This window comes from Sceloporus occidentalis, unplaced genomic scaffold (genome assembly GCF_023333645.1).
Source record: "Sceloporus occidentalis isolate IW3139 unplaced genomic scaffold, rSceOcc1.0.p SCAF_4, whole genome shotgun sequence".
NCBI lineage: Eukaryota > Metazoa > Chordata > Lepidosauria > Squamata > Phrynosomatidae > Sceloporus > Sceloporus occidentalis.
The window spans coordinates 82,714,193-82,737,482 of NW_028316984.1; the positions used below are offsets into that span (position 1 = coordinate 82,714,193).

The following is a 23,290-nucleotide window of genomic DNA, read 5'->3' on the forward strand; positions in this document are numbered from 1 at the left end:
CCTTCAAGTCATTTTTGTTGTATGGAGACCCTAAGGTTCATGGGGTTTTCCTGGCAAGGTTTGTTCAGAGGAGGTTTGCCATTACCTTCCCCTGAGAGCATGTGACTTACCCAAGGTTCCCCAGTGGGTTTATCATTGAGCTGGAAATCAAACCCTGGTCTCGATTCATAGTCCAACACTCAAACCATTACGCCATGCTGGCTCATTCTATCGGTATCTCTGTCCTTACTTAACTACTTCTTTGCTTCTACCACTTCAACACTGTCCATCCTATGTGCATAGTGGAACATCCTTCCTCAAACTGGTGCCTTCAGAATGCTTACCATCAGCCCCAGCCAGCAGGATAAACAGTTATACTGGCAATGGCTGATCAGACCTTTAGCTCAACACACCAAAAGCAGCAGAACAACAACCATCTGAGTGCAGGAGCACATCCTGTATGTTTTACATGTATCTTGATATAAATGCAAATGGAGAGCAGAACTATTCACTGTAAGGAGCAGCCACAATGTTGTGTGGCTACAGGAAGTCTGGTTGGAGAGGCCAGTTTGCAGAGCTAACACATCTCAGAAAAATGAGAGTCACTGCAGCAATGAAATATGCCAAGAATGAGACTAGGAAAAGAATGTAGAAAAAGTCATGCCATAATTCTGAATACAGTGTGCAGGTGAAACCGTTATGGCCTGCATTTGGTAGCAATGATCAGACTATGTTATACCATTCTTTTCAATATTAAGGGAGATAACAGGAAACTGCAATTAAGATTCAGTTCCCATTTATATATATCTTCAGAAAAAATGGACTTTACTTTTCAAAAGTCCTATCACATTACTTGCCTTTCACACTTAATTTTACTGTTATATTGCCAGGATAGATTACTACATATTTTATATAAAAATAAACTTTTGTTGGTGGAGAGGCACTGAATGTCCAAAGTAACTAAATCAGCATGAATACAAATTATATTAAGATAGCATGGAGGCAACCAGATAGGGCAATAGAAGTACAGTTGTCCCTCTGTTTTCATGGGGGATCTGTTCTGGACCCCCCGTGAAAATGGAAAATTACCAATGTTCAAGCCCAATTGGCTTGAATGATGGTGCGCTCCATTTCGTCTCCCTCTGTTTGCCACCCGTGAACAGGCAAGGGATGCGGATTCCAAGTTTGTGAAAATGGAGGGGTGACTATATTTCAAAAAGAAGAGGCTCAAATAGGCTTTTAGTATTGTATTTGCTACATCTGCCTTCAGTAGGCATTTGTATGTGCATAAACATTAATGACACAAAAACAGCACGCATACTAGAGAAAACAAAACATAACAGTATTTGCTACACACTCTCTCTTATTGCTTGCTAAGTATGATCCAAACACTGAGACTCAAATGACCGATAGATAATTTCTCTCAGTAGGACGTTTCCAATGGAGAAAAGTAATACTAGAATTGCCCTAATCTTGTGGAACCTACAAAGAAAGGAATTCAAAACTGTGTACTTCTAGTTTGAAGGAGAAGGGTGTTGAGGGAGAAAGAGTACAAGAAGTTAGGAAAACATGGACTGTCTAAAATTGTATGTTCCACCTAGAATTGTATGTTTAGATGCACTCAGACACTGTATATGTTGAGAAATAACTTGTAATAGTTAATTATGAATTATATATGGGCACAAACATTTGTTTCAATTTACAGAGCAGGTTAAATGAAAGGCCCATGAGTATTTGTAAAACAGGAATAGGATGGAAAGACTACCAGTGACTGGATGTCCTGAAAGTATACACAGATTATTATGTAACACTTCAACACAAGCCTAAAAGTTTCAAAGCATATCAAGTAGACACATAATTTCTCAGTGTTATTTAGAAACCATTTCAATGAATGATCCATTAACAGATTTATTTAAAGTACTCACATTGTGTTTATGTAACATAAGATCATCAAAGAATATTGGAAATTGAATGATTAGGTACACAATTGAGATGAGTCATAGGAAGAGTTAAAATATAAACATAGATATCAAAGATTTGTGTTGAAGTATATACTATATGTAAACATAGAGCAAGGAAGAGAAATTATAACATTTGTGAAAATGGTAATTTGCATGGAGCAACAAGTAACAAAACGTGATGTAAATGAAAATAATTTCTTTTTGTAACAATGATTTATTGTCACTGTTATTTTAATTAATAAAAATAAGTTAAAAAAAAGATCATCAAAGCAGTCAATTTAGATATTATAACTAATTAAAGCACACGTGTGTGTGTGTGTGTGTGTGTGTGTGTGTGTATGTATATATATATATATATATAAATAAAATATTGGTTCACATGTTCTATGAATTACAAAATCCTGTGCAACAACACAATACTATAGATTCTGCACTTGGTGGCCAAACACCATCTGATAAGCTGCATGTAGTTCCCAGATAATTAAAGAAGTTGCTAATAATAGAGCAGCTCCTCAGTGGGCAAGTGTACTATGGGGACAAAAGACCTATACTTCAGTCATTTATACCATCTCTGACCCTTACTTCTTTTAGTGAGAAGCTGGTTTAAGGCTGACAAAAGCAGAAATGACCTCATACCTGACAGAATCCCTTGGTAGGCAAGAAAGAAATTCCATTTAGATTCTACTTGCAACATTTAAAAAATTCTGCCCAATCTTCTCCACAAAATAGAAAAACTTGCTGGCACAATACCTTCCCCCCTCTGTGGATATGATACCATACTGAAGTGCCACCGAAGTCTACATGGAAGTCAGTATAGCAGCCCTTGACGCTCATAAGACAGTACCTGAAATGAAATGAGCAATATGAGATTGCAACTCAAAGTCCAAACATGCATTTCTATGCAAAAACTGAATAAATGTTTGGCCCTGGAGTGTTTGCTGACAGTATCGTATGGATAACTTGTATTCTGGGTAAGAGCTCTCATCATCCAGAATCTCTAGACAAGGGGTAGGCAACCTTTTTGAGCCGGGGGCCGGGTTGCTGTCCCTCAGACAACTGGGGGGCCGAAGCCGGGGGGTGGGGGTGGGTGGGGCTTCCACCCTCCGGGGCGGGGCTGCGTGCTGGGGGTGGAGCTTCCACCGTCTGGGGTGGGGCCACATGCCGGGGGTGGAGCTTCCACCCCCAGGGGGCCAGGCCTCCCCCTCTTTGCCGGCCCCTGACGGGGCCCCAGACCCCATCAGAGCCCGGCAAAAAAGCCGGCGGGGCCCGCCAGCGCTGAACAGCTCCTCCTCTTTGCCGGCTCTTTTGCCGTCGCTGGGGCCCTCTAAGAGGGCTCCGGGGATGGCAACGGGCCTCCCAGAGGGTCGCTGCCACTGCCGGAGCCCCCCTGGAGGGCCCCGGCGACAGCAACAGGTCTCCCAGAGGGTCGCTGCCGCCGCTGGAGCCCCATTCGAGGGCTCTGGCAGCCGCAGCGGGCCTCGGCAAAGTCTCGCGCAACCTTTCTTGTGGCCGCACAAGACTTCGCCTGTAGGCCGCCGCCATTTTGAAAAACAAAATGGCGGCACCCGGGAGCAGGGAAAAGCCGCAATCGGCGGCGGCCGGGGCAGGCAGGGGCTGGCGGAAAGGCCTTCGCGGGCCACATCCGGCCCGCGGGCCGGAGGTTGCCGACCCCTGCTCTAGACAATCAGAATACTGATTCCCATACCAATCAATGTTGTCCTAGAATGGCCCATCAGAATCAGTACATGAGGAATATCTACCATTCTATCAGAACAGTGGGTAAGAGGAAGCACTGTTGCAATTCCCATTAATTTCCTTCTACAATATAATGTGCTTCTATTATTGCTTGGGATAAGATTTGGGAGTGCTTTTAAGATTCTGGTTTTAAATACAGATGCAACAGACTTTATTCTGAAATCTCACCCCAATGAAGGGGGCAGGTTGTTCACACAAAATCTCAATCAACTTACTTTTGCACCTTGGGATACTGCATATCTAGAATAGCATTCGTTGATTCTGTCTGGCTTTCCTTCAGATGTCTTGGCCACATGTTATCAACCCAATCAATCAAATCCACCTGAAACCATATAGGTATTAGACCAAAATTTGTATTTTAAACAAAGGCAGTTCAAATACTGTATTACTAGGCAGTCTTAATGCCAAAGAATACAATTCCAAGCTGTCAAAGTAGTTCAGTGAAATAACGATGAAGGACTGTATGTTGAGAAGCATGATCAGTGAGCTCATTTAAGTTTCTGAGAACAGATTATAATTTTATAATACCTAACCAAGAAGTCTCAACATACTGAGATAAAGCCAGATGCATAATTATGTCTGATCAAAATTAGGCATGGATTAATCCATATTCATGTTGATTGCTTCACTGCACCTACCAGAGAATTACTCTCCATGACTATTTAAGGATGAAGTCCCCAAGGGAAGGAAGTGCACCCCACTAACCGTATTTGGTCTTTGCACCAGGTTCTCAAGCCTGGTATGACTGAATTCCAGGCTGATTACATTGTATAGTTTCTTTCGCTCCTCCTCTGGAGTTTCATAATAGCGTGCCCACTGTGTCATAGTCATTTCAATGTCTCTTTGTGTGTTAACATCCATTACATCCACCATCCTGCGACTCCCTATTTAGACACAGAGATACATGACTACTTTAGCTATGAATTGCAACAGGAAAGATAGAAAGCAAGTATAGGAGATATGGAAGAAAAATAGACAGGAGGCCTATGATGGAGAAGGCATAGATTTTCTACCTAAGGCCTTGGGACTTAGGGACCTTGGCTTTTAAACAAATATTCTTCTACTGTCTGCCAAAAAGGATAGAGTTTTGCTATTTAATTTAAAATGTTAATCAAATTCTATGCCAAATTAATGTGTGTGTGTGTGTGTGTGTGTACACACATAAACACAGGGTGGGCCCCTAGTATTTGCTGGGGTTTGGTTCCACCCATGGATACCACAATCTGTGGATGTTCAAGTCCCATTTAATACAATGGCATAGTAAAATGATATCCCTTATATATAAAATGGCAAAATCAAAGTTTGCTGATTGGACATTATTTTTTTAAAAAAATTTCAAGCTGTGGGAGCTTGAATCCATGGATAAAGAATCTGTGGATACAGAGTGCTGACTTCACCTGATTAACTTAGAACAGGAGTGCATAATTACCTACATAGAGACGCACATCATTCACACTGAAGTCTGGATCTGGCATCCTGCAACAGAAAAAGACACCAAATATGACATTCCCACTGTAGGTCTGTCTTCCATGCATTTTTCCCCCATGCATTTTTATGTGAGGCACCTCAAGCTTACACAATTTTGTCAGAATGTATGTGTCTTGTAAGGAGCTAATGAGAAGGTGGGACACCTCTTTTTTTCCTCTCAACTTTGGCTCTTTAGGTGTTGCAAGTCTTCACTGAAGGCCAATATTCCATGGTGAAGAAGATAAGCACACACTCAACTTATCATTCTGTTAGCCATTTTCAGCCACAACCGTACCCAATTCAAAAAAGAGGATCACCACTTTATCTTTTAAGCTTAGAATAAAATTGATACTCATGTTAATGTAATCCACTTTTTGTAAAACTGAACTGAAAAGCAATATACTTATACAATGAACAAGAGCAAATGAAGTTTGACTATTAGCTGCCATTCCCCTTCCCAGGTGCACCAAAGTCTACAAGAGCAGTTCCTGGTAATGAACAGGAATCCTCTGAATCAGAATGCCCTCAATGTTTCCAGCTGGCACGGGTGGCACTCAACTCTAGTTATTCTGTGGAATGCACAACCTGACTTTTGTATAACTGGTTATTTGGATTCATTTTAACCTCCTCTAATGTCTGTTTTGGGTCAAAAACCAACTGTTGTTGTGTGTCCTCAAGCTGTTTCCAACTTAAGGCCACCTATGTATTCTTGGTAAGATTTATTCAGAGTGGGTTTGCCACTGCTTTCCTCTGAGTCTGAAAGAGTGTGACTTGCCCAAGGTCACCCATGACTGAGTGGTGCTTCCAACCCTAGTCTCCCAGTTTCATAGACCAATGCTTGAACTACTAACATTGCCTAATCTCACAGATGTCCAAAGCCTGTAGAGACTAGAAAGCATGATTTTGTTCATTCTCTTGGATTACCTGCAGGCTCTGATACCATCAGCCATATCTTCATTCAGAAGAAGGATTAGCAACTGCTCATCTATCAACTGCTAGCACTTTGGGCCCGTGAGAAACCCTACCTAGTGGGATGTTTCTAAAAGGCGAAGTTCGAAGACTCCTATCATTTGTGCTACACAGTCATGCAAGGTTGTCTCCCATGATAATTAAAATTTACAACAAAAATGAGAATGATGTAGACTTCTAGCTGTTGTTGGACTGTGATTCCCAGCATGTCTTACAACTCTCTATGTAAATTAAGGCTGCTAGAACACCCTCTGAAGAGCCACATGATTCCCACTCCTGCCATAAAAAATTAGCTTTGTCCCTCATTTAAGACACTAGCCGAGACTGGTGTGAGCAACCCCTGGGCAGAAAATGGCCTGGCCACAGTTGCCATTCATTCATTCATTCATTCATGGTTTGAAAATTCTTAGATCTGCATATTTCAAAGACGTGAAACTGGTGGTTGCCTCAAATGTGGTAATCCAACCGAGGAATTCTCTGCACAGGAAGCTTTGACTGGCACCTACTTTTTTGTTAGCAAAGTGCCAGCAAAAGATCTGTTATTTTTCTAACCTTTTAATTTGAGAGACTTAGAGTGATTTCTTCATTGTGTCGCTGCCCTTTTAGTTTTACAGATTTTATAGCTTTCATTTTTTTTTATAGTTAGCTGCCCTGAGGATATTTCATATTGAAATGTGACATATTCCCTCCACCCCAATTCTTTTATATCACTACAGCTGTACTAGGAGCCAGTGTGGTGCAGTGGTTTGAGCTCTGGACACCAGGGTTCAAATCCATTCAGCCATGGAAACTCATTGGGTGACCTTGGGCAAATCAGTCTCTCAGCCTGAGAAGAAGACAAAGGTAAAGTCCCTCTGCAAAAATCTTACCAAGGAAACCCTGTGACAAGTCTGCCTTCGTTGCTGTTGTGTGCCTCCAAGTCATTTCTGACTTAAGGTGAGACTTAAGGAGCACTGGTGGCGTAGTGGTTAAATGCCTGTACTGCAGCCACTCACTAAGAAACCACAAGGTTATGAGTTCAATACCAGTCAAGGGCTCAAGCTCAACTCAGGCCTGCATCCTTCCGAGGTCGCTAAAATGAGTACCCAGCTTGTTGGGGGCAATTAGCTTACACATTGTAAATGGCTTAGGGAGTGCTTAAGTGTACTGATGAGTGGTACAGAAATGTTTTTGCTATATTATGGTGATCCTCGGGAAACCTGTCATGGGAATTTCTTGGCAAGATTTGTTCAGAGGGAGTTTGGCCTTGCCTTCCTCTGAGGATGAGAGTATGTGACTTTCCCCACATTACTGAGTGAGTTTCCATGGCTGAGTTGGGATTCCAACTCTGGTTTGCAGAGTAGAAGTCCAACGCTCAAACCAGTAGGCTACATTGGTTCACCTTAGGATAAGTGTAAGTCAGAAATGACTTGAAAGTACAGAACAGCGACAACAGATGGGAGAGTTGCTGCAGTTATACCAGTACAAGTTTAGTGGAAGAGGATATTTGTATAAAGCATTTATGGCATAGTTTTCTTCAGAGGAAGATGAAGTTTCAGCCAATGGAACATAAATGTTCTTTCTAAGCAGAGTTGCACTCTGTCTCATGATCAAAGTGATGAGAAGGAGCAGACAAACACCTTAGGCCCACTCCTTAAATTTTTACTGAGGGAGGGTGAGTTTCTTTTTTGAAAACTCACCTGGATTCAGAGAACCCTATTGTACTGTTCTCTCTGGTGATCAGGAGACTTGAAGAAAATTAAAATACCAGCAAACAGAACTGCATACAATGCCATTAGTTTCCAAGGTCCAATATGTCATCAACCAGCTGGGTAAGGATTCTTTTCTGAATCAGATACTACTGGAAAGCTACAAAGAGGGACCTTTTGGGAACTCTGGCACACATTTAGGTTATTTCACCAGGGACAATGACTTTGTTTTTAGATATCAAACTCTCATTACAACACTACTCACTTTATTCCAAGTCCATCACAATTCTTGAAGATCAAGGGATCTCTTAAACCACCACGCTGAATGTATTCCATTGTGAAATCTATCAGGAGAGAAAGTGAGAGAACACATGTCAGACAGGTTAGCAGCTGACAAAAGTGAAACAGGAAAGGGAGCAGTAGTGAAAAGGCTGGAAGATAGTGACACTAAATGTAGTGCAGTAGATCTGCCATTTGCACAAATAAGATTCCTAATTTTGCTCCCTTCCTTTGGCCCAGAGAAGGTAGGCACTGTTCTACAAATACTTTACTATAGCCCTATACAGACAGGCCAAAATAAAGCTGCTTCAGTTCACTTTGGAGGTATGGTGTTTCAATGATGCATGCGTCCTAAGAGTCGGGACGCTGCACCAAAGCTGCACTCCAGTCCTTATGACTGGAGTGTGGCTTTGGTGCAGCTTCTGGACTCTTAGAACGCATGTATCATTTAAACAGCATACTTGCAAAGTGACTCGAAGCAGCTTTATTTTGGCCTGTCTGTATCAGGCCTATATTCATTAATATAATCCATATTGATGCCTTTTTCAAATTATCCTTTCTAGTTTTCAGGCAAAAAATATCAGAAGGGTAAAATGGAGTGCCTTGAAAATTGTCAAGAAGGGCTGGGAAGTAATCCAAGACTACATAGCTCTGGAACTAGAAGAGTTTGTTCCTCATCACTTAGTCTTCAGTCTAGAGCTGCAGCACTATTATCCTGTAGGTCTGATTGCTGAGCTGTAGGACTAGCAAAATAGCATGCTCTTTTATTTTGAATTTAAAATAGCATAAATTGGGGAGGGGAAATAATTACCAAATCTCTTCCACAATCTATGGGAAAGTTGTTGGAGCTGGATTAGGAGACGAGCAACTCACCATATGCATTCCCTAACTATAATCCTTCCTCCAAGATACCACGAACTGTAAAAGAAACTGATCAGAACAGTTTCTCTTTTTCCTTCCCTCTGAACACTGTATGCCTCTTGGTCTCATTACTGTCAGCTGGGTAAGTCTGCCTAGTTTTCTTTTTTTCTTTATATTACTTTTTATTTCCATTTTCTTCACAAAACATAACGCATTTTACACATTAGACATAAAAAGACATCTTCATATAGAGACTTACAAATATTACATAACTTCCATATATTAACTGACACCAATATCATTCATACTTTCTAAAAAACATAACATAAAGTTGTGACTTCCTTCTACCTAGCGTTCTCTCCTTTATTTTCCTTCTTTTCTCAGTTTAGTTGTTTTATTTTCCTTTCTTTATTTCTGTATACATTACAATAACTTGTTTCCTCCTAATGCCTAAGGTCGCTATTACTATAATTTTCTTCTAGACCATCTATACTGTAATCATTGAGTAAATTTGTAATTTCATGAATTTGATACATGTATAAATTAATAATATACTTCACTTTATCATCATTTTACTTTCTTCTTTTGTACAGCATACCATTTTTCTTGTATCTTATGTTGCCTGCCTAGTTTTCAACAGACAATTTTGTTTTCTCCATACCAAAGGAGTTAGATAGAGTTAAACAGACTAAGGGGCTGCCCAGACAGGCCTGAAAGGCCATCCTGGGGGCAGAGTTGAGGGAGGGCATCCTGATGGCGCATGCCCGGCTCCACCCGTCTACAGCATTATGTTGCGCCTCTGGTGCTCTGGCCAGACAACGCAACACTGAAGGGGCAACATAGAGCTGTGCCACTGCGGCTATGGTGCACTTTTGAGGGTGCAAAAAGGAGCCGCTTTTTGCAGCTACTTTTTGTGTCCTCAGAAGGCTGGATCGGGACCGTGGCATGAGGTTGCTGCGGCCCTGATCTGGCTGAAGCAGGGGCAGCCAAAGACCGCCCCTACAGGGCTGTTTGTACAGCCCCTAACTCTCCTATCTTGTTAGCGAAGTGCCTGTTTCACTCCACAGCTGACAGGACCATTTCCCAGGTCTACAGTGGCAAGAAAAAGGTTGGTGACCCCTAATCCTAATTGTAGACGTCTTTGTCTGGATTAAGCTTCAATTTGTTCAGTTTGTTGGCTCACATCCATTACTGACAACTGACACTGGTTTAGTGCTGGAAAAGCTTCATTAGAGTGAGAGGGAAAGGAGGGATAGATTTGGGCATCAACAATATGCTAGTGACACCGACCCCAAATCTCCAGTCAACCTCTCCCATGTCAAAGAGCATGGGTGACAGAAATGAACCCTGAGGGACACCACAGACCAATGGCCAGGGTATCAAACATGAGTCCACCTTCTAGGTGCATCCTTCCAAGAAGGACTAAAGCCACTGTAGAACAGATCCTTCAGTTCCCATCTCAGAAATGAGGCCCAGAAGGATATGATGGTTCATGGTATTGAAAGCTGCTGAGAGGCCCAGCACAACTATCAGAGACACAGTCCTCCTGGCCAAGTGCCCTGAGTAGATCATCCACCAAGGTGACTAATGCTGTCTCTGCCCCATAATCAGGTCTGAAGTCAGTCTGAAATGGATCTAGAGAATACGTTTAATCTAAGAAAGATCAGTCAGCTCTCCCAGGAGCAGTCATCTACTCAAGTATCTCAACAACTCATCATTCAGAAAATCTAAAAAAACCCTAGTGCAACATCCAAAGATCTGCAGGCCACTCTTGCCTTGGATAATAAGTATGTTCCTTATTCAGTGATCAGGATGAACTGAATAATCATGGTTTTCATGGAAGGATAGCCAGGAGGAAACCACTGCACCCTGAAGAGAACACTGCTGACCATATGAAGTTCACTCAAGATCACACAGATGTTCCCCAAGACTTCTGGAACAAGGTTCTCTGGACAGACCAGTTCTCTGGAAAGACAGCAATTTTTTATCCTCAACTAGAAATGTACTTGCTAACTATTATACTGGAGTTGAACTGAATGTGGGCCTTGCAACATGACAAATGATCGTTAGTATACAAAGCAGGAGTGCCAACAAATGGCTACAGAAGAAGAAAGTCCCTGTTTTAAAATGTCCTAATCAAAGCCCATGCATAAACATAATCAAATTTGGGGTCAAGACCTGATGTTCCTGTTAGGAAGTCGCTGAACTGAAGCAGTTTTGCAGATTGGCCCCAAATTTCATGAAAATGGTGTGAGAAACAGGCCATAAGTTATACGAGGTGCTTAACTGAAGTCATTAGTGCTACAAGAGGGTGCCTGTGGGTAAAAAAAGATTCGTGTACTTCTTCCACTCATGAATATTGACTACTGAATCAGAAGAAATAAATACTGAAAATGAATCCTGATCTTGTGAAACTTGTTTTATATGGTTATTCTGTTCTTTGCTATCTAAGATTATGTGGTCAAATTAAGATCTAATAAAATTTTAAGTTAGAAATGCAACACAATCCTAAGGGATTCTCAAACTTTGTTGCCACTGTAGTACTATCAGAAACAATTACATTATTGGGTTCACTGCAGGCAGATGTATTCCAAAGGCCAATATAAATTGCATATAAGTCCTTGTGAGTATAATCATCTTCTTATCACACATTGCAATGGTGGTCATGATTCTAATCATGATCACTTGGTATAATGCTGATAGATTCCCAGGACATCAGTATTTAGTAGATCATATGACTCTTGTTGTTGTACTTTAAGTTCAAGTAGCTCAAGATAGCATAACCAATAGTGAGGAATGTGAACTGCAGTCCAGCAATATCTGGAGGACTACACAATCACCCCTGACCTATGGTATCTTTACCTTCCATACTAGGCTGTTCTTAGCCTGTAAACAGGGAGAAAAATATATTAGGTTTCTAGCACTTCCAGTAATGGTACCCTTTCTGTTGCCTAGAGGATTCACCAGCTCCCTTTACAACAGGCATTAGAACCAGGTTGCTCCCGCCATTATTCCAGCTTGGGACACAGTAATTTGCATGTGGTGCAAAGGGCTAATAGGTTTGCTCCTGTTTTCTCCTAGAGCTAAGAAGTCATGATTTACACAGGTTCACTCAGAAGCAAGCCCAAGTGCAGTGGTATTCACCATAGTATACATCTTACAAATGCTATTTTAGCCTTTTTACTTTGTAGAGAAAACAACGGCCACATTCTTTTCAACTCTGTTTATCAATACCACATTAATACTATATCCCCACCAGAACCTAAGCTTCCTAGTTACAATGGGGAAAAATAAATACAGCAAACTGTATTCTGCTGGAAGAGACACTCACCTTTCCCTTCCATGAACACCACAAAGCTGGCGTTAAATTTGTTGGTTGAAAGTTTCTCTTCAAGGTCAAATGTCCGTTTGCCCTCAATTTCATCATCCGAAATACCATCATCCTCATAGCGTCGTCTCATAGCACCACGCTGTGGAAAAAACAATTTAGAAGGTAAGGTAGCTGTTATAAACTCAGTAGCTATAAGGAAACACAATTAGTTGTGCAATGTACTGTATGTGTAGACAAGTTTCCTCAGATTATCCAAAACAACAATTTGTAAAAAGTGAAGAAGAAAAAATCCTACCCATCATTGCTTGTTTCTGAGTAATTAAAAGGATTTGGGCCATTATGAAATCAGCCCCTTTATTCAATTTAAATTCTACAAGTACTGCATATGAAGCTTATGGTCTGCTAAACCAAAAGACAACTAGCTGTCCAAGGAAGATGCATTTTCCTACCACATCTTTGGAAATACAACATACGGTCAGCATACCAAATCCAGACCAAATGTCCGGAATGCCATGAGCTGACTGAAGAAACAATCAAGACATCCAGAAGGGCCTTGGTCTAAAATTGAACTAAACACCAAATTTGAGTAAGATCTAAGATTAGGAAGAAATTTGAGTAATTCAAGCGGAACAGCATATTCTTAAGGATAGCCTCCTACTGTAGGGGAGTCCTATTCTATTGGAAACAATTTTTCCTCCATCCTATCAGCAGCTACCCAATCTATTGTTAACTGTTATTTTCCTTCTAGTAGTACTAAACAGATATTTTACTGAGACAGCCTTATCCAAATGGGCCTATCTTCTCAACAAGCCTCTTCTTGCCTTCAAATTGCACTGGAAAACCTAAGTTCAGTGTTATGTCACTATTGGGTGCTCTATGGTAGTCATTTATCCCCAGAGGGTAGAGAAGCTCTCACATCAACTGTGACCAATGATCATGCCTGTTAAGAAGTTGGGAGCGCAACAGTATCTGGGAGAACCACAATCCTCCAACTGCCATAAGAGAGCTAGACATCACATACACAAAGCCAAAATGCTAACAATTTTTAGATACTAATGTCCTAACCAATGAAATTTATTTTTATTGTTGCCTTGATAATTTGCACATTTGTGCTGATAAAATGAGTGAGATAGTTAAAGAATATTTTATAGGGTTTATACGGAGGGTTTATTAAATAGTTGACCAATGTTAAAATTTATCAAGAATTTACATATTTAGCATTACAAAGTTCTAATAATTTTTCAAAGCAATTTAGGCAACTTACATTTTTACAATCTTGAATACACACACACACACGCGCACACACACACACAGAAGCAATATATGAATATTTGCATATACATCATGAGACATCTTGGAGATGAAACCTAGGTCTAAATATGAAATTCTTTTATGTTTTGTATACCGCTTATACACATAGTCTGAAGATAAACTTATACATAATATTTTTTAATATTTCTGTGCATGAAGCAAAGCTTGTGGAACCATCAGAAAACAAAGGTGTCCCTAGCTCAGCCATTCACATGGACCATTTTGGATTTTGAAGTATTTTGGAATTCTGGATAAGAGATACTCAACCTGTATATTAAATGAGCATGTTAAAAAGTTAACTCCATGGTTACTCCTTACTACAAATTAAGGGCAAATTTCAAAACTTGCTGGATATTCATGGTCTGAAAAATGTAGAAACTGTAAAAGGCTTAGCTTCTTTGCCATAAAAGCATTAATAATGCTTATTTGATTTGCAGACTCTCTCTTCAGTTAAAACCTAGGCTCTATGCATCCATACTATCACTATGAGCTGAGGTCAACTGGAGGGCAATTAACAACAACAAACAAGAGACATTTCCTTCAACTAAGCTCTACTTTCATCCAGCCTGAGATATTTCTCAAAACTAACACTCACCCAGAATGTACATGTGCTCCAAGTACCTTATAGTTCTAGACCAGTGATGGTGAACCTTTTAGAGGTCGAGTGCCCAAACTGCAACCCAGAACCCACTTATTAATTGCAAAGTGCCATGTCCCTCTGGCTTTCTAGTAACAAACTCTAGCAAACTCTGTGCTGGGGCGATGGCACATGTGCCCACAGAGAGGGATCTGAGTGCCACCTCTGGCACTCGTGCCACAGGTTCGCCATCACTGTTCTAGACTGTAGGTTTCAATATTTGAAGCTCTGTTTCTATGTCCCTGGTGCCTAGAAATTTTAAATGTTTTTTGCTTCTAGAACACGGCCATCAAAAACAGCACATTAAATACTTCCATAGTTTCATAAGAGAAGCCAAGAATTCTATGGATACAAATTAAAATTTAACATGAGGAAAGACATCATCACACCCTTTACACATCTGTGAAGGCCTCTTCTCCTATACAATGCCGTTTTAACTTTTCTACATTTTGTTGAGTTTTAGAACTTGGAAGTGAAATGGTTTTAACTGCACTGTAACAACTTCATATACACAAGGTACTCAGTACTGGGAAGATACAAAATGATTTTACTGGGGCACTAAAGTTTAGTAAACAAAAATAAATTGGCACGTTTTGGTTACACAAATATTCACATCCCATCTCAGTTAATACAGGCAAAATCATAATTGACAACAGTTATAACTGATAATTAATCAGGTAAACTTGAAAAGTAAGGAAGTTCTGTTTGAAATGTGTAGTTTTTTTTACTGTTTAGAATAGGAATCTATGTTTAGTAAGGTTGTATGTTTTGCATTGTTGTATGTGTGTTATGGATGTTATGATTTTATGTTTTACAATAAAAATCTAATAAAAAAATAACTGCAAGTTTTCTTGGGTAAAGTTTTGTGCATCTGGGTCATACATTTTTGCCCATTCTTCCTGGCAAAACTGCTCCAGTGCTATCAGGTTGGATAAAGACCATTAGTGAAGTGCAACTGAAATCTTGTCACAGATTCTCAATTGAACTGAGCCTTGGTTTTGACTAGGCCATTCTAAGACCCTAAGGTTCTCCTTTTAAATCACTCCAATGTTACTCTGGCTGCATGTGTACAGTTATTTTATTAATAGAAGGGTAAACCCCTGTCACAGAGACAGGGCCCTTGCACAATAGAACAGGTTTTTCTCTAGACACCAGTGTTGCCAATTTCACGACTTTCACGCGAAAACGGGGACTTTTCAGAGCTTTTCGTGTGATTTTCGCGCCTGGCTCTATTTCAGTGCCTTTTCCGCGACTTTGGCCCATTTCAGCTCCAGACTGCTGCAGAGCAACCAACCCTTTGGAGTGTAACAGTTTTCAGCCAAGAGGGCTGGAGAAAAAACTCTCTCTCTCTCTCTCTCTAATGACTCCCTCTGAGAGCCAGGACGGAGCAAGCCCAACCAACCCCAACTGTTTGGAGGAATCACATTCACACTAACAGTTCAGCCAATCAGAGAGAGGACAGTGATTGCCCCCCCCCCCCCAGGCATTCTCAGGCTCCAGGGGAAAGCAAAGTGGCTGCAGTGCTGGAGGGAGGCAGGGAGTGAGGGATCTTGGCTGGCTTCCCAATTGCCTTGGATTTCCAAGTAAGACATAAGTTTTAAGGCACACAAAGGCAATACTTGATAATGGTATCATGGCTTGATGTTGTGGACTCCTGAGAGTGACATTTGAATTTCTGAATTCCTGAGCTTGGGCAGAGTGCCCCAAGCCTACCTCTCAGGGTCGTTGTTGTACTGTGAGGTGGACCATTTGGGTTGTGTGATGTGAATGTGATGTCCCTGAGTGTGTGTGTTAGTGATTAAATATGCCTCTGAGCATGGGCAGAGCACCTGGTAAGTTGGCACCCCTGCTGCCCTGTCTTCCCAGAATTTTGTTTTGTGGCTCTCTTTTTCGTTCTCTTTTCCATTGCCATCCATACTGCAGAAATTGGCACTGCTTCTAACTGCAAGGCTCCCTGCAATGATGGGATTCTGGGCACAACAAACCACCAAGCCCAGAATTTCATGCATGGAGCCCTGGCTGCCGGTAAAAGCAGTGTCTCAACATGTCACAACAAACTACAATTCCCAGGATTCCCTGGTTGAACAAAGGAATTGCCTGCACGCTTCCAGATCACAGCCCCAGAGAATGAGTCTACAGCATATCAGTGTTGCCAATTTAAGTCCAGTTCTTCAGCTGCATTTGGATTTAATAATGATAATAATGGTGATGAGGATAGAGAGATCTTGTAGCATCTTTGAGTCTCACTGAAAGAAAAGTTGGCAGCATGAGCTTTCCTAGACTTAAGCCTACTTCCTCAGATGCATGGGAATTGTAGTTCATTGTGGCACCAGAGCTCTTTCTCACAAAACTACAATTCCCAGGGTTCTCTAGCACTGAGCCAGGGCAGTTAAAGCAGTCTCAAACTGGATTATTTCTGCAGTGTGTCTTGGACCCAACTCAAGCTGCATCTTCACTCACGTTTTAATTGCCATGGCCCAGTGCTATTAAATACTGGGAACTGTAATTTGTTGTCACACCAGAGTTTGCTGAGAGAGAAAGTTAAATGTCTCACAAAACTACACTTCCCAGGATTCCCTAGCACTGAGCCAGGGCAGTTAAAGCAGTCTCAAACTGGTTTATTTCTGCAGTGTGTCTTGGACCCAACTCAGGCTGCATCTTCACTCCAGACTCCAGAGACAATCCAGTTTCATACAGTTTTTACTGCCATGGCCCAGTGCTATGAAATCCTGGGAATTGTAGTTTGTTGTCACACCAGAGTTTGCTGAGAGAGAAGGTTAAATGTCTCCGAAAACTAGAATTCCCAGGATTCCCTAGCACTGAGCCATGGCAATTAAAAGGGTGTCAAACTGGATTTATTTCTGCAGTGCGGTTGCAGCCGAACACGTTTCTATTTGGCACAAAGCTTCCAGAACCCCCTTCATGTCAAAATAAATATCTTAAAAGGACTGAAAGATTCTTTGTTTGGTTCAATGGTGATTTTGAGAGTTGAAATAAGTTACAATTATTTTTATTCAATTATGTTTACGTTTATTTATAAAACATCCGCCATTTTAACATTATGGGAATTTTCCGGGAATTGTGACTGAATATTCCGTGTGATGCGGGGGGATTCAGCGTGTTTTGGACAAACATTTTCGGGAATTATCTTCGAGGCTTGTTGGCAACACTGCTAGACACTGTATCTAGCTCCATCCATCTAACTAGCTGTCAAGAAAACCCTATGACAAGTTCACCTTAAGGTTGCCTTAAATAAAAAATGACATGGTCCTGCCACCATCACAGGCTTGCTTGGTGAGGACAGGAGAGACAGCCTTCTCGGTAACTGATCCCACCTCTGGAACTACCTTCAACAGAAGGCTAGGCTGGCCCCCTCCCGGCAAGTAAAAATGTTTTTATTCAGGCAATTTTTAAAAAATCATGACAGGGTGGCTTTTATGTGGGGTGTGTGTTTTAGTTATGTTTTTAACTTGTGTATGTTTTTAATGTTAATTTTATACTATGTAACATGATTATTTTAATTGTTATTAATTTTTGTTGTAAAGTTTTTAAAGTGTTTTTATCCTGTGATCCCTTTCTGGGAGAAAGACGGCATAAAATGAAATAAATAAATAAATAAATAGCCAATTCGAATTAAATCCATTTCAAGTCCAGGCTGTAATACAACAAAATGTGGAAAAGTCAAAGAGGGTGAATACCTCTGCAAAGTATAGTACACTAGATAATATTAACATATATTGGCCTGAATTCACTTAGGGACATATTCATGCATAAGTCATGCTATGCATACAGAGCCAAAAAGCTATCAATGAGCAGCAACCATAGCCTGCTGATAACAGCAGAAGCAGAGTTGCAAAGACAGCATGCTGATCCGTGTCTTGCTTTTGCAAATTGTGCCTTGTGGTTCTGCATCTAAACTTTGCATTGTGGTTGCGCAACATGGATTGTGCAATGACACTTAGTCACTGACATGTATTTCACAACGTTGCAATTGTGTCTGGGGGTTGCATAGTGCTGTGTTGGCATACTTATTCTATGCTAAGGGTATGTAGCATCGAGGAGACCGTCTTATTACATTATCAGTATGTTCACTGAATAAATCCCCTAATGTTTACAAAGTTTACAGTAATAAAAATAAGTTTTCCCCACTCTTTTAAATTAGTTTTGATTGCGTTCAAAGCTCCAAGAGCTTACACATTTCTATAAGAAACCTTTCTATTCCCATAGTGACAAGCATACGGTGGGGCCTTGGGATCAGCTGGGGTTTTACTCCACGTATCCCTGTGGATAACAAAATCTGTGGATGCTCAAGTCCCACTGAATACAACGGTGTAGTAAAATAGCGTCCCTTCTATAAAATGACAAAACCAAGGTTTGCCTTTTGATTTTTCAAACCGTGGTTGGTTGAATCTGTGGATACTAAGGACTGACTGTATTTCTTAACAATTAGACCACAGCAATCAGCACTGGGTAAAGCAAGGATATATGAGACCCAGGGAATATACGAAGTCCTTTATGAAGTTTCATGATCAAAAAGGAAAGATCCCTATGAAAAGAATGTTGTAATCTTAATAAGCAAAGAGAAAAAGAATAAAGAGAAACAGACCAGAGAAATCTGAAGAGAAAGGAAACACAGGAACAGCAGAGGTAACATCAACTACGACTTCCCAATTGGGTAGCCATCTTAATCTGTTGTTTATATTAAGACTATTGCAGTTGGGGATAAGAAAGGAATAAAAATAGTGCTTTGGGGTATTTTTTGTATAATCTGAAAAAATGCGAAAATGCTTAAGCAAGAAAGCACAAACACAGGTAGCCAATCTTAGACCAGAACATTAAAAAAAAAAATCTTGTGCCTGTCCCTATTTGCCAAGTAACCATAAAAAAGGACATTCTGTAAAATGCAGACAGGTACATTTTCACTTTTAAAAAATGTTATGTAAAGAAAGGAGTGACATTAACGGTACAGTTAATATATTTGTTTCCAGTTTCTCAGATAGGACTGGCTTCCAAAGTAGCATGCAATTAAAGACAACACTTTTATCATTAAAATAAAGATATAAAATAACATCCAATCTTACATTCTGTTGTATATATAAATTGTTTATTACAATTATATTAAAAATATTTTTTCACTTTGAAGTAATATAAAAATAAAGAGTTATGGTAATTTGTTCCTCTTCAGAATAGTGGGCTAGCCAGAGATGGGCACTATGCACCTAGGACATGGCAGCTGACAGACCAAGTCACTAAAACATCTCCTTGGGCCAAAACACACTGCAGAAACCATCCAATCTGAGACAACTTTAACTGTCCTGGCTCAGTGCTAAGGAATTCTGGGAATTCTAGTTTATTATGGCACCAGAGCTCTGACAGAGAAGGATAAATGTCTTATAGAACTACAGTTCCCAGAATTCCCTACCATTGAGCAAAAACAGTTAAAGTGAGCTCACTCTATTTAATATAGAGAAATCTGTCTGCCAGGAGAAACAGTGGACAAAAGACATTCTTTAAAAACACAGCCAAAATTTTGTTTCAAAAAACCCAAAACAAACCCACAGATAAATAAAGTGGCTATTAAAAACACCTTATTAAAAAAAAGACGAAGGGCCTTGATCTGTCAGAAGATCAAGGGAGGACACAGCCAACCTGACTTCCCTTGGGAGGACGTTCCACAGCTAGGGTGGTGCAAAAGAGAAAGCCCTGTCACATGGACCCAACAACTTAGCCTCCTGTGCTGCTAGTACGTGTAACAGAGCTGCCACCAAGGAACCAAATTCTAGGCAGATTCAAATGGGAAGAGGTTGTCATTCAGATAACCTACTTCCAAACCAATTAATGTTTTGTGTGTCAAAAATTTGAGTACTCCATAAGTGGCGCTCAGAAGAAAAATGGAATCCATGGAAGTTGGTGTAAGACCAGTTAAATGTAGCACCTAAAGTGCATATCTGACAAAAAATCTGCCAGCTGTACTTTCTACTGGCTGTAGCATCCAAACACTTTTCAGGGACAACCGTACATATAGCACACTGCAGTAGTCTGAGAGTAATGAAGGCATGAGCCACTGTGGCCAGATCAGTCTTTCCTGGGAAGACAAAGCTGATGCATGAGCCAAAGCTGGGCAATTGCAATTCTGGCCACAATAGCCACCAGATCTTTGAGAAGCAATGCTGGGTCAGACAGCAAGCTATGAAACTGGTATTTCAGATGGAGTGCAACCTCATCTGTAATAGGTTACAAAGCCAATCCCAGGCTTATCTTGACTAGGCTGGAAGGAAGTGGTATCCTTCTCTCACCTCTATTATCTCAACAATATAACAGAGGTGCACATCCCTTCCACCCCTCACTTAGAGACTTCTTCTGTTTCAGGATCCCAAGGACCCTTAAAGCATGCACGACCCTGCTCATTATGTTTTGCACATATCATGGGTCTGCAAAAACTTCAAGTAGCTAAATTATTTTTGTCCTTGTACCAGATACTGTCTGATCGTGGAAGCTAAGAAGGGTCAGCTCTGGTTAGTACTTGGCTGGCAGACTGCCAATGAATGCCAAGTGCTGTAGGCTATATATCAGAGGAAGGAACTGGCAAAACCATCTCTGACAATTCCTCACCTAAAAAAATAGTATTTGAAATTCATGGGGCTGCTATAAATTGACAAGCAACACATACATGCATACCACCACACGCAGAAAGACAAACCCACTGTTTCTTTACCTTATGTGCCTTTCCTGTTAATAGTCTTGTTTTGGCAAACAGCTGAAGACAATGGCAATGGACTAAGAATCATGTGTGAATGCAAACGGTGTAAGTTCATGTTTAACAGAATAGGTTGCATCCACACTGCAGAAATAATCTGGCTTGATACCACTTTAACTTCCATGGCTCAATGCTATGGAATTCTGGTAATTGCAGTTTGTTGTAGCACTAAAGCTTTGCTCTGCAAGAACAAACTGCAATTCCCAGAATTCCATAGCACTGAGCCATAGGAGTAAAAATGGTGGATGTAGTCATAGAGGAAGAATGCCACACCTTGAGCCTGCTAGAGGAAAGATGGGGTATAAATCTAACTAATAAATCCTAGCAGGCTCAAGGTGTGGCACTGTTTGGCAAAACAAGGTGTGGCACTCTTCCATTATGGTAGGAAAGTAGCATGTTATATTAGGTCTGTGAAGATTTCATTATCTTTATATACTACCACACATCTTGCATTTACTTATGGAAGTGAAGGAATAGCACACATTATTTGACATTTTTACTAGCATGCTTTCTCCAACATAATTTTTAAAAATGGCAACAAAGACTCAACTCATCAATGGAAAAAATAAAACATGAATAAAACTTGATTTCAGTAAGGCCTTTGACAAGGTTTCCCATGACATTCTTGCAAACAAGCTTGTAAAATGTGGGCTAGACAAAGTAATTGTTACATGGATTTGTAACTGGTTGACCAGCTGAATCCAAAGGGTGCTCAACAATGGCACATTTTCATCCTGGAGAGAAGTGACCAGTTGGGTCCCACAGGGCTCTGTCCTGGGCCCAGTGTTATTCAACATCTTTATCAATGACTTGGATGACAGAATTGGGAGCATACTTATCAAATTTGCAGATAACACCAAATTAGGAGAAACAGCTAATACTCCAGAGGACAGGACCAAAATTCAAAATGACCTTAATAGACTTGAAAGCTGGGTCAAAGCTAACAAAATGAAATTCAACACGGAGAAATGTAAGGTACAGCACTTAGGGCGGAAAAATAAAATGCACAGACATAGGATGGGGGACACCTGGCTGAATGAGACTACATGTGAAAGGAATCTTGGAGTCCAAGTAGACCACAAGTTGAACATGAGTGAACAGTGTGATGCGGCAGCTAAAAAGGCCAATGCAATTTTAGGCTGCATCAATAAATGTATAGTGTCTAGATCAAGAGAAGTAATAGTGCCACTTTATTCTGAAGGGTCTGGAAACCATGCCCTATGAGGAACGACTTAGGGAGCTGGGATGTTTAGCCTGGAGAAAAGAAGATTAAGAGGTGATATGATAGCCGTGTTTAAATATTTGAAGGGGTGTCACATTGAGGAGGGAACAAGCTTGTTTTCTGCTGCTCCAGAGAACAGGACCAGGAACAATGGATCCAAGCTGCAGGAAAAGAGATTCCACCTCAATATTAGGAGGAACTTCCTGACAGTAAGGGCTGTTCGACAGTGGAACACACTCCCTCGGAGTGTGGCGGAGTCTCCTTCTTTGGAGGTCTTTAAGCAGAGGCTGGATGGCCATCTGTCAGGGATGCTTTGATTTGGATTTCCTGAATGGCAGGGGGTTGGATTGGACAGCCCTTGTGGTCTCTTCCTACTCTTCGATTCTATGAAGAGTGAAGATGGCACAATTATACAGGTTTTTTTAAAAGCAAGACATCTAGAAAAATAAGATTGTCATTAAATTGGACAGATGCCAACATCTGATTATATTTCACCTTTTTAAAAACTGCAAAAGCAGGATAATTTGGGGAACAGTAGTATGCGACAACCCAAACTACTAAAAATGCCTGGAGAAATGAAGGACGCCAACATGGGAATAAAATCTATGGTAGCTACATTAACACCAGTAGAAACAAATTTTGTTAGTAGGGAGGTGCCTTTATTCAGGCTATCTGAAACTTTCACATGGAGAAACCTTAAGGCCAAAGCTAAAAATATACTAGACAAGTACCAATACTAAGAGGAAACTCTGTACGGTCCACTTATAAGAGGCTGTATAATTGATTACAGCTTGATTCATTCACTTTCCTGATAAAAGCAGGATGTCTCAAATTGTTGAAGACTGAAGGGGGAACTCAAATACAAAAAAATGAATTCACTCATTTCTTTTCCTCATGCAAAACCCCACTGTACATTTTGGAAAGCCCATAGCTTGTTCCATATAGTTCAGTAGGATCAAGGTCAACTGGCGGCTGGGTCTCAAACCTCTAAGGTTTCAACTTGGTACTCAAAACACATTAATAGGGAATGCAGAAGTCCAACTACATGGCCTCTCACAATTCTATGACTCCAC

At 40.7% G+C, this 23,290-nt stretch overlaps 1 protein-coding gene across 4 annotated transcripts in view; it reads right to left on the reverse strand.

Moving 5' to 3' along the window:
* Positions 1-23,290, reverse strand: part of KDM2A (lysine demethylase 2A) — a 65,486-nt gene that overhangs the window by 32,360 nt on the left and 9,836 nt on the right. For 2 of the 4 annotated variants that reach the window (XM_089520591.1, XM_089520593.1), the window contains exons 3-8: positions 12,291-12,429; positions 8,085-8,163; positions 5,125-5,171; positions 4,401-4,579; positions 3,911-4,017; positions 2,691-2,784 (exon numbers count right to left, since the gene is read on the reverse strand). In XM_089520591.1, the coding sequence (XP_089376717.1) occupies positions 2,691-2,784; positions 3,911-4,017; positions 4,401-4,579; positions 5,125-5,171; positions 8,085-8,163; positions 12,291-12,429 (645 nt within the window). Of the gene's footprint in view, positions 1-2,690; positions 2,785-3,910; positions 4,018-4,400; positions 4,580-5,124; positions 5,172-8,084; positions 8,164-10,734; positions 10,925-12,290; positions 12,430-23,290 lie in introns of those variants that run through there. The other 2 variants (XM_089520592.1, XM_089520594.1) reach the window with 2 other exon arrangements.